This window comes from Lactuca serriola, chromosome 5, assembly GCF_051521515.1.
Source record: "Lactuca serriola cultivar US96UC23 chromosome 5, Lser_US96UC23_V15, whole genome shotgun sequence".
Lineage (NCBI taxonomy): Eukaryota > Viridiplantae > Streptophyta > Magnoliopsida > Asterales > Asteraceae > Lactuca > Lactuca serriola.
In genome coordinates this window covers 280,664,906-280,680,855 of record NC_136412.1, presented here as the reverse complement: position 1 = coordinate 280,680,855, position 15,950 = coordinate 280,664,906, and the positions used below count along the sequence as shown (strand labels likewise).

The 15,950-nt window shown below is 29.7% G+C and overlaps 2 protein-coding genes and 1 non-coding gene across 3 annotated transcripts; 2 read left to right on the top strand and 1 right to left on the bottom strand.

The window, feature by feature from the left end:
* The first annotated feature begins 10,087 nt into the window (after positions 1-10,087).
* Positions 10,088-10,727, top strand: LOC145054446 (uncharacterized). Its single transcript, XM_079002644.1, has one exon. It carries the CDS (start codon positions 10,113-10,115, stop codon positions 10,635-10,637), a length of 525 nt encoding a protein of 174 aa, XP_078858770.1. The 5' UTR covers positions 10,088-10,112; the 3' UTR covers positions 10,638-10,727.
* A 50-nt stretch (positions 10,728-10,777) lies between these two features.
* On the bottom strand, positions 10,778-12,395 carry LOC145054445 (glyoxylate/hydroxypyruvate/pyruvate reductase 2KGR-like). The gene is made up of 2 exons (XM_079002643.1): positions 11,840-12,395; positions 10,778-11,442 (listed from the first exon to the last, which is right to left on the bottom strand). The coding sequence occupies exons 1-2, from the start codon at positions 12,260-12,262 to the stop codon at positions 10,924-10,926; spliced, it is 942 nt and encodes a 313-aa protein (XP_078858769.1). The 5' UTR covers positions 12,263-12,395; the 3' UTR covers positions 10,778-10,923.
* TRNAL-UAA (transfer RNA leucine (anticodon UAA)) lies at positions 12,384-12,466 on the top strand. The gene has a single exon. It is a non-coding gene; the product is annotated as a tRNA-Leu (tRNA).
* Positions 12,467-15,950: the final 3,484 nt, after the last annotated feature.

The window sequence follows — 15,950 nt, the reverse complement described above, 5'->3', positions numbered from 1 at the left end:
ACTTATATATGTAAAGTATTAAATATCATATATATGATATTAAATTGCAATAAATATGTTTATTCTTTTCTTATTTTAAAGTCGTATGTTAAAAAATGTTTTCTGTTAAATTTTAATGTTAATTTTTTTTAAATCAACTCGTGTAACACACGGGTCTGACACCTAGTCTCATAATATATATATATATATATATATATATATATATATATATATATATATAGAGAGAGAGAGAGAGAGAGAGAGAAAAGCTCAATAGAGAACCATAATTATTGGTTTTTCAAGAAACCAAATCTTTTTTTTCAATTTTTAGAACTTATTTTTTATCGAAAAAAATCTAAAAATATCTAAATTCATATATTAACATTGTGAATGTGAAAAATATTTTCGGATTCACCGTGTGAATCCGGATTCACATTGTGAATTTTCAAAAATTCACATTGTGAATTTGACGTAAAAAAAAAAATTGAATTTTATGTCATTGGAAAAAGGATAAAAATTATGACTTTCTGTATTTTTAGTTTTTTTTTTGATAAAAAATAAGTTCTAAAAGTTGAAAAAAAAAAGATTGGTTCCTTGGTTAATTATGGTTCTCTATTGATCATCACCGTATATATATATATATATATATATATATATATATATATATATATATATAGGTAGAGGTTCATTTGAGACCACCTATATTTTGTGAGACATAGGGACAAAATCTTAGCCTTTCATCAAATTTGATCTTGTGGCTTATAAAAAATACAGATTAACACTAATTAATCTAACTGATTAGTTAATTAGGGGCAGATTAGTCACTAAGTTAAATATAACAACACTACCAGATCTAATATACAATTAGCGTCATATTCACGTCATTTTCAAGAACATCTTCATCTACTTCGATTCTTCTACCAAGATTATCGTTCCTATGTGATCAACATTCTTTAATCTTCTCATGTAATGGATCTTCAATCTCCTTAAATCTTCATTTATTTCAACCATATCATCCTCTGATTTTTTAGATTGATTGAGCGAAGAATGATCATATCCTATCTAAATCATAGCTTCTAAATTCATGATTTTTGTGTTTTTCGAGTTTGTCTTCTTCATTTTGTGGTATTTTTGAAGTAAATATTATCCATTTGTATATAGGTAGAGGTTCATTTGAGACCACCTATATTTTGTGAGACATAGGGACAAAATCTTAGCCTTTCATCAAATTTGATCTTGTGGCTTATAAAAAATATAGATTAACACTAATTAATCTAACTGATTAGTTAATTAGGGGCAGATTAGTCACTAAGTTAAATATAACAACACTACCAGATCTAATATACAATTAGCGTCATATTCACGTCATTTTCAAGAACATCTTCATCTACTTCGATTCTTCTACCAAGATTATCGCTCCTATGTGATCAACATTCTTTAATCTTCTCATGTAATGGATCTTCAATCTCCTTAAATCTTCATTTATTTCAACCATATCATCCTCTGATTTTTTAGATTGATTGAGCGAAGAATGATCGTATCCTATCTAAATCATAGCTTCTAAATTCATGATTTTTGTGTTTTTCGAGTTTGTCTTCTTCATTTTGTGGTATTTTTGAAGTAAATATTATCCATTTGTCAATTTTTGGTTTTTTCAATTTTTAAAATTAAATCATATACTTATAAATGTAAAGTATTAAATATCATATATATGATATTAAATTGCAATAAATATGTTTATTCTTTTCTTATTTTAAAGTCGTATGTTAAAAAATGTTTTCTGTTAAATTTTAATGTTAATTTTTTTTAAATCAACTCGTGTAACACACGGGTCTGACACCTAGTCTCATAATATATATATATATATATATATATATATATATATATATATATATATAGAGAGAGAGAGAGAGAGAGAGAGAGAAAAGCTCAATAGAGAACCATAATTATTGGTTCTTCAAGAAACCAAATCTTTTTTTTCAATTTTTAGAACTTATTTTTTATCGAAAAAAATCTAAAAATATCTAAATTCATATATTAACATTGTGAATGTGAAAAATATTTTCGGATTCACCGTGTGAATCCGGATTCACATTGTGAATTTTCAAAAATTCACATTGTGAATTTGACGTAAAAAAAAAATTCGAATTTTATGTCATTGGAAAAAGGATAAAAATTATGACTTTCTGTATTTTTAGTTTTTTTTTTTTTTGATAAAAAATAAGTTCTAAAAGTTGAAAAAAAAAAGATTGGTTCTTTGGTTAATTATGGTTCTCTATTGATCCTCACCGTATATATATATATATATATATATATATATATATATATATATATATATATATATATATATATATATATATATATATATATAGGTAGAGGTTCATTTGAGACCACCTATATTTTGTGAGACATAGGGACAAAATCTTAGCCTTTCATCAAATTTGATCTTGTGGCTTATAAAAAATACAGATTAACACTAATTAATCTAACTGATTAGTTAATTAGGGGCAGATTAGTCATTAAGTTAAATATAACAACACTACCAGATCTAATATACAATTAGCGTCATATTCACGTCATTTTCAAGAACATCTTCATCTACTTCGATTCTTCTACCAAGATTATCGCTCCTATGTGATCAACATTCTTTAATCTTCTCATGTAATGGATCTTCAATCTCCTTAAATCTTCATTTATTTCAACCATATCATCCTCTGATTTTTTAGATTGATTGAGCGAAGAATGATCGTATCCTATCTAAATCATAGCTTCTAAATTCATGATTTTTGTGTTTTTCGAGTTTGTCTTCTTCATTCTTCTACATATGCAATTGATAATCATATTGATTGGGGTTGATTTTCATCTATCGACATTTGGGGATGATCATCATATAGATGTTATTTTCAACAATAAACTTCATCAAATCACATATATCACCATCAAAATTTAATCGATTTTTGCACCATAATCATCCATTTTCAACAAAAAGGTTAGTTTTTCTTCATTGACCTTTTATTTCAGCAATTCTTCATCAAATCACATTTGTTTAGCTGTTTTAGATATACTTTGAGCACTTTCAAGATTCGATTTCTATTTATCAGATTTATGATTTTTACAATTTGTCAATGTTTGACTTTGAGCACTTTTAAGGTTTTATTTTCAACACTTTTCACGCAATGTGTTTTGTGAAATTGACATGGAATGTACAAAGTAATTATTGTTATTCAACAAATTCACTTAAACTAGACATGCATTCTACCTGTTTGATGAAAGTCCTAAATGAGAAAAGACTCAGATGTATCACCCCTTCTCATGACTAAATTCTTCTTTAAGAATATGAGTATATTTCCAAAATATGACTCACAATTAGTGGCAAATAATACCATATTGACTATTGTTATTAAACATACCATAGTTTTGTTAAACTTATGTTTTTTTATCTGTAGACACATAATGTTAGTGGTCTTTTTAGCACTATTTTTTAACATGCTCTTGTTAACTTTCCAGAAAGTAGATTGTACCAAAGAAAATATTGCTTACTCTTAGACCTGTTTCTAGAATATTATCAGTATCACAATTATGTTAAAAAATTTATTGAAACATAACAGTTGGAGACATCTTTTTTTAACAATATGGAGTGCTTTAATTGATTCGTAGTAAGGGTTGTACTTAATAAAATATTGATAGACTTAGAATATTTTTTGCTTATAAAAATTTTCATTTTTTGTTTTATGATCGATTACATTACTACATTATTTTGTTGTATCATCAATTGCATTACTATAACACGTTGACTTTAATTTAAAATATTTGTATAATCCATGCTTGATTCTAACAATTCTTTCATTCTTTGTTGCATATACTTTTAGCTAATGAATCCTAAAATGAGAGAAAGTTGAATATTTCAAACTAGAAATTCTTAGCGATAAGTGTTGAGATTAATGAATATTTAATAGATCTTATATGTTATAAACATGTAATAGATTTTTATGGATTATGGTGCAATGTTATTTGATTATAACTTTGTAAGATCCCTTTGAAATCCATCATTCCTCTTTTTTATCTAACAGTGTAAGATTCTGATAGATTTATTATGGTACAAACTTGAAATGTGGTTTTCAAATTATCAGGTTTCAAGAATACATTTTAACTTTTAGAAACGATTTTGATATTTTTCCTAAAAATATTGGTTTCATTCTATAAACTTATGTGGTTGTCACTGGTTTGAAAATTACCTTGTTTTAGAATATTACACCTTATAACATCGTGATAGACATTTTATGGTACAAATTTGAAATATTTTTTCAAATCATTAGGATTAGAATATTACTATATTAAAATATTAAACTTTATAGCACAATTTTAGATTATTCCACATTAATTTAGTAATAATATACGTATTCTGTAATATTACAAACTAACATAAGAAAATTTTGTTTTCTATAAATTGTTTTGTTTTCTTATAAATTATTTTAGGTATTCTTCTAACACTATAAATCCTACACCTATAATATTACATAATATTATCATAATATTACATATAGTATTAGAATCTTACTTAGTATAAGTTCATTTTACACATTACAACACAATTTTAAAATATTACACACAATTTCATAATATTACATATTAACAACACAATATTAATATTTCAAACATAGAATAACTAGAATAATAACATATCAATGAGTATTATAAAAACTCAAATTTAGTTAGGCATTTGTTCTATTATAATATTCTCCATATATATATATATTATTTTCATGTAATAAATCAAATTATTTAACAAAAAACCAAAAGCATTATTTTATTAGATTATCAACACCATGCACACAACCCATAACATTATTTTAATAGAATATTATACATGCAAACTTAATTTTAAACTCAAATAATATGTGAAAGATATTCAGAATTCAACAATATTATGAAAATTATACCTTAGTAAAGAACACATTAATCATTAAACCAACGACATTCTTGTAACATTAACTTTTAGAATATTACATATTCTAAAATCAGTAATATAACACATAATTTTAGAATATTTCAGATTACTTCATTGTTAATAAAGTACTATCACAATACTTAACAAAAAGGTTCAAAATAAATTCTTTCCAACAAAAGAAGAATGCCTAAAATCGTATATTACATATTATTTAACAAAAATATTCATAACAATTTATTTCCAACAAAATCAGAATGTCTAAAATGATAATATGACACACAATTTTAGAGTATTTCATTTTACTTTATATATGTCAAATACAATTAGAATATCACACATTACATGAATAAAAGGATTAAAGCAAGTAGTGTATGACAAAAGAACATCGAAACAACATCTGACTCATCAAATTAGAATATGTATAATATCAAGTTTTCAAATATAATTTTATAATATTAGAATCTTACATACTATAAGTTCATTTTACACATTATAAAATGTTAGAATATTACACTTTAATATCAAAATATCGTACACAATTTCAGAATATTACATCTTAACATAATATTAAATATTGAACAATTAGAATAACTAGAATAATAACATATTAATGAGTATTACACAAACCTAAATTTAATTAGGTATTATTATATAAGAATAATATACATATAACTTAGAATATCCTACAACATTATTCTTTTAGAGTATTCTAACTTTTAGAAAACATATAACATATAACATTTCTTCTAGTAGAATATTCTATATATACATATTATTTTCAAATAATAAATTGACTTATTCAATTGAAAACTTAGAACATTATGCTATTAGAATATTCTAAACATGCATTTATGAAAACAACCAACATGTAATATTATTGTATTAGACTATTATATATCTACTTACTATAAGATAAACCATAGAATATTATTGTAATAGAATATTATACACACAAACTTTAATTTTAAACTCATTTGATATGTAAAAAGATATTTCTAACATTACATTTCATAAACTATAACATTACATCTATTAATCTTTAAAATACATAACACAAATTAAATATCAACATTATACATCTTATATTCTAATATTACAACTATATTGTCATATATACTTGTTTCATAGTCTGTTCGCATGTCTTTGATCGGTTGACGAGCTATCAGACGAGGTACCATGAACTATATTTTTTTTTGCCTTTATCTATTTTTGATGATAGACCTTGTTGTACAATCTTTCCTCTTGGATCAAAAACTCGTTTTCCCTTCATTTGGTAATTTCGTCAATTCATCTGCATAAAAAAAATAACCATACTTTTGTTAAAACAATTAACTAGGATATAAACAAGAAATTAAAAAAATGCTCAAAACATGTTTCCAACAAAATCTGAATGTCTAAAATCACATATTACACTTTACTTAACAAAAATGTTAAAATCAAGTTGTTTTTAACAAAATCAAAGTTGTTTCCAACAAAATGAGGTCGTCTAAAATAATATATTACTTATTACTTAACAAAAAGGTTGAAAGCAAATCATTTCCAACAAAATCAAAATGTCTAAAATTAGATTATGACAAATAATTTTACAATATTTCACATAACTTCATAGTATATCAAATACTCTTAGAATATTACACATTACTCACCAAAAAGGTTCTTATCATAACACTTTTGAGTTACCGGTGGAGTTAACATCTAGATGCAAATATTTTCAAGTTTTCATGTATTCTACATAAAGATGTCTGTTTAAATGTAAGGTTCTATAATACTATATATTCATATATTCTTCATAAATCATACACAAAGTTGTAGGTATAAACGATAGGTTCTATAATACTATATTTCATTACATCGTGCCTTTGAGAGATAACTATACAAGGAAATATCTTGAAGATACATAATGATGTTGACTAAAAACTATAGTATAATCATAACACAAATATTTATAGAATTTTGCATAGATGACTACATTAACTCAAAATCACACAAAGAGATATAATCGACGATTATCACACATTAACTAAAAATCACAGACAAAGATAATATCATGAAGAGATTATAGTAATATACATTACCTAGAATAACTTTAGATGTAAAATCCAAATCCGATTGTGTATAATGAAACCTTTGTTGGAATAACAAGCTTCAATCTCTTTGATTTAGGGATGGTTGATAATTCGGAACTTGACCCACTTTCAGAATCATAATCATAAGCTTGAAAATCCGAATAAGAAGGAATCTGAAATTGTGTTAAACAAGATTGCCTAGAATATTCATGTATTAAACCTTATTTCAATGTATGTGAGCTTTATTATCTAATCGATCAACACAATAACATTAGAACTTAAATTTTACTAATCATAATACTTAAAATATTACATATTTACAAATAGAATATGACACATAATTTCAGAATATATCACATTACTTCGTTGTTAAGCAAAGACTATCACAATACCTCACAAAAGGTTCAAAACAAGTTATTTCCAACCAAAGAAGAATGTCTAAAATCAGATATTACACATTATTTATCAAAAAGGTTCAAAGCAAGTTGTTTCCAACAAAATCATAATGTCTAATGTCACATATAACATATAATTTCAAAACATTTCACATTAATTCATAGTATATCAATTAATATCAGAATACTATATATTACTTCAACAAAAAGATTTAAAGAAAGTAGTTTCTAACCAATTAACATATAAACTAAAAAAATCAAAGCAATATCTGACTTATCAAATCATAATACATATAATAGCAAGTTATTAAACACAAATTTACTTAATTTTCACCTGATCACCTAATTAATAAAACAAAATAACACCTAAAATCAAATTATATTGAGAATACCTGCAATCTGAATATGATTTAGTTGAATAATCCATAATCTATGATTAATGTCTAATTTGTAGTGTTTTTTGATGCTAAAACTCAAATAAAAGGTTAGGGTTCTTCAATTCTGTGGTTTTATCAGTACTAGGGTTTTTTTAATACAGATTCATCACTTTCCTGAATGATTAGTGTGGTTATTAGGGGTTCCTGGGGAAAACTATGGAATGAAGATTGACGAATGAAGAGTTACATACACAGATTTATGTATTAGAAATATACATACATGTAAGCAAAACTTCTCTACTTCATAATACTAGATTAAAATCGCACATAGAGAGTATAGTATTATATGTTACCTGGAATGTATTGGGATACAAAACTGGTCTCGGATCGAGTAAAATGAACCAATTTTGCCGATTGATTGTGTAAATTGAAATCAGAAACAAGTTTTTAGCAGAATGAAATCTATAGAACAATCTTCGATTTGTTTTGAGTGAAATCACTGATGAACTCGAGCTAGAATCAAAATAACGAGCTTGAACTTTGTCGGTTTAGGGTTAATCTGAATTAGAAACAAATTTGTGACAGGGAAGGGTTTTCTTGATGAAAGGGTTTTAGATTAAAGAATTTTAACGAATGAAAATTTGTATGAAAAGAGAAGAATTTGTTTGCTTACGCTAAGTTACGTTTCTACCCTTCTGTTTATTCTAGTTAATTACAAAGTTTGGGTTATTTACACAACTGCCACCGCCTCCTTCAATTTTTTTTTATTAAATCTAAACCTTTGATCAACTTAGAAGAGTGGTCAAGATCTTGTCCCCATGTCTCACAAAATATTATGGTCACATATGAACTTAACCCTATATATATATATATATATATATATATATATATATATATATATATATATATATATATATATATATATATATATATATTCATTTATTGTTTTATGCTGTAATTAGTAGATTCGACTTCTTTTTTCTTTTTCTTTTTCTTTTTTTAAATTTTTGACGTTTCAAAATTTTAAGTTTTTTTACATCTCATTCTCTAAACATTTTTTACTTATTCGATTCTAGCTTCTTTTTTTTAAAAAGAAGTTAGAAAATCGTTTAGAGCTTTCTTAATTTTGTATAACTTTTTACTTACCTTTTTCTTGTTTTTCTATTTATATTATTTTACAAGGAAACATTTAGCAAAAAACATTCATAATATGTAAAAATATGTTAGATGATCCGTTTTTTAAATGCCGGTCCCGGATAAACAAAAAACGTAGAAAAGTTATGATTAAATAATGTAAACGGATAAAACATCAAAAAGTTAAAAAAATAAAAGAAGAAAAAGTAAAAGTTTTGATTAAATAGTTTAAACAATTTAGCTTACCCAATTATATTTTTCAATCGTTTTACTTTATACTTTTCATGTTTAACATACTTTCATTACACTTAGTTTTTACGAAATAACACTCATAAGATGTAAAAATAAATTATGCATTTGGATGATCTATTTTTCTAAAGTTGATTTGAGATTAAAATTATTCGTAAAAAGTGATCATATAAGCCATGAACGAACACAAACTTATAAACAAACAAAACGTCAAAAGTAAAATCAACGTTAAGTAAAATAACAAAAAAAAATAATTAAAAGATTTTTAAAACAAAATAGAATAGTATATCCAATCAAAAAAGTAAAATAGTTAAAAAAATTTCTTAATGTGAAAATTAAAGCCAAAATAAAATAATTTTAATAATATACCCATTATTTTTTGATAGACACGTGTCGTGTAAATTCCACGTCATGCCATGAGCTTTTACACTTTTGTTGTGGCATGCGGTGCAGGGGTGATGTGGGACTATCTATTTATAAATAAAAAATAAAAAAAAATACAAAAAAACTCGTGTCGTCACTCATCAGTTTTACACATTTGCGCTTCTTCTCCAAGCGCTGTAGACACCGTTCGATTGAGCACATCGTCTTAATCCTTTGATTCATAATATTCTTCCACGAAAATCGACGATACCTCAACTTCTTCAGATATTTAAGTAAGAATTTTCTTTTCATGAGATCTGATATCGATTTTGAGTTTTGTTTGATGTCGATTTCAGGTTTTGTTAACAAAGGAACAAATAACCTTTATCTGCTATGAGTTTATGACTATTTTAGGCTTGATTTTCATTTATTGCGCCTTTGATTTAGGATCCGATAGGGGTTTGTTCCATGTATGCTGTGATTTCCGATTTTAGGTTTTCTATTTGATGATGTTGAAGCTATGTTGGAATTATACCTCCTTGATTGTTGCTCACTATGGATTCATACATGTGCTAGGGATTCAACTTCCAAGAATTTGCAAATGGAAGCCACCAGAGAAGCTAATATCGGTAGCTTGTTGGATAAAATCAACCCACCGCTACTCGAAGATGCAGGTCTTGAGGACTGTGCACTTCATCCGGACTCCATACAAGAAGCCTTCTTGAAGGCGGCCACCGCTGTCCGCTCACATATTTTCCACGATTCCGATGATGAATCAGAAGGAGACTGCATCAATGATCCATGGCCTGGAAACGAATCTGGAGGTGACAGACTCGTCGGAATCACAACCGAGACCGATCCTCCGGGGGCTTGTGCTCCAAAGAAAGGCGGTGAATTGTCGGAGGTGGTAGGAGACGAGGTGGTTATAGGCGTAAGAGAGGGTATGCCGGATAAGGTGGTGGAACCGGAGGTGCCAGATGAGGCGGAGAAGTCATGTGTTGATGGACTGCAAGGATTGAAGATCCGAGATACTGATGATAAGAAATCTGAAACTAACAAAAAATCGAATGAAGATGAAGAAGACGACGAAAAAAGAATCCCAGTTTTGACTGAAGTTTGTATATGATTAGCGACTGTTTTACTTTTATTCTTGTAGTAGCGGTAATATCTCTTATCTATTTTACTTTAAACATAATCAATCTCTCATTTTGACCAACTTCGATTGAAATTAGAAGCAAAGATTTTTTTTTTTGAACACCAACACAATGAACACAATGCTACATTCTGCTTTGTATATTTATTAATCTTCTATACCGGATCCATGAAATGGAAATGGTATTGATGAGGAGTTTAAAGTTGCTAAAATAAGTATATGGACAACAAAGCACAAATGAATTGATGAGAGTGCATATTCAAACGACTGGGGTCAACAATGGGCTATTGGAAAAATGAGCCTCTAGGTTTCCAACAACAAGATCAGCCATCACTATTCGTGTCTCAACAGTGCCACTCCCAATATGTGGCACCAGGACTACATTATCAAGCCCAAACAACTCCTCAGGAACATGGGGTTCATTCTCATACACATCAAGACCTGCACCTGCTATCCGCCTTTCAACAAGAGCGGATACCAGTTCAGGTTCATCAATGTGTGGGCCCCTCCCAATGTTGATGAGAAAACCCTTGGGGCCCAGTGCATCGATGACTTGGCGGTTGATGATGTGGCGAGTTTCTTCAGTTAGTGCACACGCCACAACAAGGATGTCACAGTCTGAAGCCAATTCAACTACACTGGGGAAGTATTTGTAATTTGATTCTGGTTTTTGTGATCTGGAATAGTAACTTATTGGACAGTTGAATGCTTCAGCCCTCTTTGCAATTGCTGTCCCTATTCTGCCTAGACCTATGATTCCCACCTTTTTGCCACTGAACTGCAACAAGGATTATAAACAAAATATGAAAAACACTAGTCCAAAATGACATGAAGCAATCGAATCAATGAAAATGTTCTAGCTGAATATTCATTGAATCTGAGAAATCAGTGGTTGGCAGAAAGTAACTATCATCAAAAGTCAAAACCCTAATTGAATCATGATATGTTGGGTGGAAATCAGATCATATACGTGGCACCTCCGATATTAGGTTACTAAATCAAAATCAGATCAGTAATAGTGTGAAGCATCATCGGACTTTAAAGTGATATAGCATCTGATATAGTAAAAAATAACTATTTTTGATAATGTGAAGCAGCATCTGAAATGTGATTCAGTAAAACAGGAGATGATTAAAAAAGAAATTGCGAAATTCGCGTAGATGATGAAGTCAAACCTTAGTAGTCAATTTGAAGTCACCTTTCTTCCATAATCCACCTCTAACGTACCGATCGCACTCACTGATCCCTCTTAAGGTCGTCAGCATCAATCCAATAGCTAAATCAGCAGCGTCGTCAGTCAATACATCAGGTGTATTGCTGACCCTAATTCCTTTCTGCTTACAATGTCGCAAATCTACCTTGTCTAACCCTACACTGTAACATGATACAATCTCCAGAGCCGGCAACGAATCAATTAATTCACGGTTGGCACCGACGTTAACATTTGCGACTACGGCTCGGATGGAACCGGAGTTGTCCTTGAAGAAGTCGTTTTTCTGAGGGAAATTCCAGAGGCGGAAGAGATTGAAGCGCTTATCGAGTTCCTGTTCAAGGTAAGAAGACATGGGGAAGGTGAGGAGTACACCGATGGCGTCCATTATCAAGGCGGCGGGTGAAGTTTAGAGTAACTAAAAGTCTACCGGTGTGGGAATTAGGAAAGATAAGTTTGCTGGTTTTGGTTTCTCGGAATGCCCCAACACTTTACTCATTTTACATCTAGCTGGTTTGCCCGAGAGGTTAAGGGGGAAGACTTAAGATCTTCTGCACATAAGTGCGCATGGGTTCGAACCCCATAGCCAGCAATTACATCAAGTGTCTCTGCGGCTCTACTTTTTTATTTTTTTTAGGTTGGAAAAAACTTAAATACTCCAACTTCTTTCCTTGTTTCAAGAATTTTCATTTTTATTAACGTGTTATTTATGGTTTATATCAGCAATTTTTTTTTTTTAGAATTCGACTAATTTAATCATTTTCTATCTTATTTATCAAAAAATAACAAAAAAGAAAATATTTTTTGTATAAATTAACCACACTTAGAATTCTACTAATTTAACCATTTTCTATCTTGTTTATCAAAAAATAACAAAAAAGAAAATCTTTTTTGTATAAATTAACCACACTGAGTCCGTAGACAGCCGGCTATGCAGACCTTTTCTTTTTTGATTTTGCATAGCTCCATACGGGCAGGGCCGGCTCTATGCTATGCAAAACTAAGTAAGGGCTTAGGGCCTCCAATTTTAAAACTTATTATGTTAATTATATCTGTATATATACATATTTCCTGAGTTGCAAAGACAAGTTGGAGTTTGGCCTAATGGTAAAAGTGGTGGTTTAGCAAACCAATGGTCGTTCGAATCTATTTGCTTTCCTAAAGGGCCCCAATTTTTTTGTTTTCTTAGAGCCTCTAAAATGGTTGAGCCGTCCCTGCATACGGGTCCACAAAGCTTGCTCTGCAGGTTTGTTGATAATAAAAATTTTGTTGCCATTGTATATTTTTATTTTTCATGAAAACACCACAAATATATATAAACTAGTTTATAACCCGTGGGAACCACGGTTACAAAATTAATTAAGCTTTTTTAGTGAAAATTCAAAGTTATTAATCAATTATTTTAAATAAATTATTAATTAGGAGATTTTTTAGTTATATAAAACTATAATTATTGATTTTAAATAAATATGTGAAATTATATCACTTTATAGTTTGTATTAATTTTATTTTAATGTTATTAATTTAATGTAGATAGAGTGGAAAATTTAAAATTTAAAATAATAATCAATAAGTTGACATGTGGCAAATATTAATTAGTAGACATAATGTGGTGACACATGACAAAAGAAGAATAAAACATGCATTAATTAAGAGGTTTAATAAGATGAGATATGTCAAAAGGAAAATAAAACTATTCTTTTATTAGAATAGAAAGATTATTGTTCTTTTACATATTATAGTTGGGTGTTTGAATTGTTTGAATGTCTTTAATGCTCAAATTTTGAATTACTTTTCCAAAAATGAGTCTAGAGCAAGCTAAGGTCAGTTTGATTGTTGATTGCTTGAATTGTTTGAATAACTTTTTTTAAGAACGAGCACGCAGAGTAAGCTCGAACAACTTGTCTCCAACTTTGAATACTTGTTTTTGAAGAAAATTTTTGTAGCCCATGTAACTTTTTGTTTTTTTTTCGTAGAAACCCAATTAAGTACTAAAATAACAACAATTCTTATATATATATGCGGAGTTTCCATGAAAACACTAAGAAAATACACTGTCCACAAATTTTTCTTCAAGAATCAGTCCGTAAAGAACTTGTATCCAGCATTATAAAACTCATATAGGCTCTAGAGCTCTGCCAAATCACAAAAATAAATAAATAAATAAAAACCAAAGCAAAACTAGAAAAAAAAATCCTTCTATTTATACATTTTTTAGTCTGTAGAGACCTCTTTTACGAACTCGATGATTAATTTTGGGGAAAAAAATTTCTTTATTTTTGGCACATGGGGTAGGAATATGGTTAAATTAGTTAAATTCTCAGTTTTTTTGTGTTTTATTTCGATTACTAAGCTTTAATTTTAAACAAAAAATTTTATGGTAGTCTTTTTGTATTATTATTTTTAGTCTTTTACCATTATTACTATATTTATTATTTCTAATTAGAATAATTAAATCTTATTATCCTATTATCCCTATTTTATTTTTCATATATGAGCAAACCCAAACAAACTGTACTTTTTATTATACTAAAATATTTAAATAAATCATATATGAGCACCCAAGCAAACTATATCTTTTTGTATTTCAATAATTGATTGAAATATTTTATGCTGAAATATTTAAATCAAGTTTAATGAAAGAAGATAAAAAAATATTAATTGTCGTAGATCTTGTTTTAGCGGCTAAAGAATGAAGAAGAGAATAGGCATGAATGTTATTAGGACACAAAAGGGGCAATGTGGTCTAATTTCCCTGTCAACGTTACTTTTAGGATCACCCGGTAAGAGACATATGGACAGTAAGACCCTTCAAGTGGTGCTATCAAATGTTCTGCTTCTGATTTAGTAGATGTAACCTATTGCTAAATCGACAAAATACTTATCAAACAAGGCTTTAGTTGCTTATGACTTTCAAATACCTTTGAAATCATTATCGACATTGTAACATCCCAAAATTCAAGACTAAAATTTTCTTTTAATAAAACATTACTTAAAGCAAAATCATCAATCCAAATATAATCAGAGTATTAATTTCCAAAGCACATGTTCATTATCAGAGTAAAACATTCCCAGACTGTCTAATCTATGGTGTGTGCCATGCGATCACCCCAAGCTCTTCCTTCCACTACCGGAAGTACCTGAAACCAAAACTGAAAACCGTAAGCACGAAGCTTAGTGAGTTCCCCACCCTACCACATACCATGCATAACCACATACTGCACATACCGGGCCACGCCCGCTATCCTGGACCTCGCCCCTACCTCGGGCCTCGCCCGCTACAACGGCCCCGCCGCTCCATGCCCCGCCTGGCTTCGAGCCCCACTCGGATACAGATCTGTTTCGCTTAGGCCTCGCCTGTCACAGGGCCTCGCCCACTAACATATAATAGCACATAAACATATCACATCACATCACATAAGCTAAACACATACTAACGGATCTTGTCCTAAGGCCTCGCATATCTATGGGCCCCGCCCCTGTCCTGTTACTGATGAGTCATGGAACCCCGTCCATACTCCTGCTGATAGTGAGGTACGGGCCCATCCCATCCTTGCTCCTTCCCTAACTTGGGCCTCTCCCCTGATCTGCTGCTACTGAGATATGGAACACCATCCACACTCGGCTATTGGTGAGATACGGGACCTCGCCCACACTGACCTCCCTACCAGGCACATACAAGTATCACACAGACAACAAGTATAAACTATCACATAAACCATTCCTTGGGCACCTACCCTCTATCATTGGACCTCGTCCCAAATATCATACTAGCATATTGTGCCTAGGGATAACCCCCGGGTCTTCTACTCATAACTACATGGGCCGGCATTGTGGCTGTAGACCCATTCATACAAAGGAAATCACCTGCACTGGTTGAACTGGCTGATGAACCCACTAGCTGCTGCCCGGCAACTCTCTGAACTCCTGTTCCACTCGCTCCCCGAGCTACCAATATCAAAGTAACACTGAGTCTAACTAACCCCCGAAAGACAACCAAGTCAACTCTGGTCAAAGTCAAAGTCCTGGTCAAAGTGAACCTTCCAGGTCAACCCTACTCGCCTAGTCACCCTATT

What these genes read in the sequence shown, in the direction of transcription:
- LOC145054446 (XM_079002644.1), top strand. Translation starts at nt 10,113, where the DNA reads ATGGAAGCCACCAGAGAAGCTAATATCGGTAGCTTGTTGGATAAAATC.
- LOC145054445 (XM_079002643.1), bottom strand. Translation starts at nt 12,262, where the DNA reads ATGGACGCCATCGGTGTACTCCTCACCTTCCCCATGTCTTCTTACCTT. An exon ending in ACTTCAAATTGACTACTAAG is followed by an intron (nt 11,443 to 11,839) that starts GTTTGACTTCAT and finishes TCCTTGTTGCAG; the next exon opens with TTCAGTGGCAAAAAGGTGGG.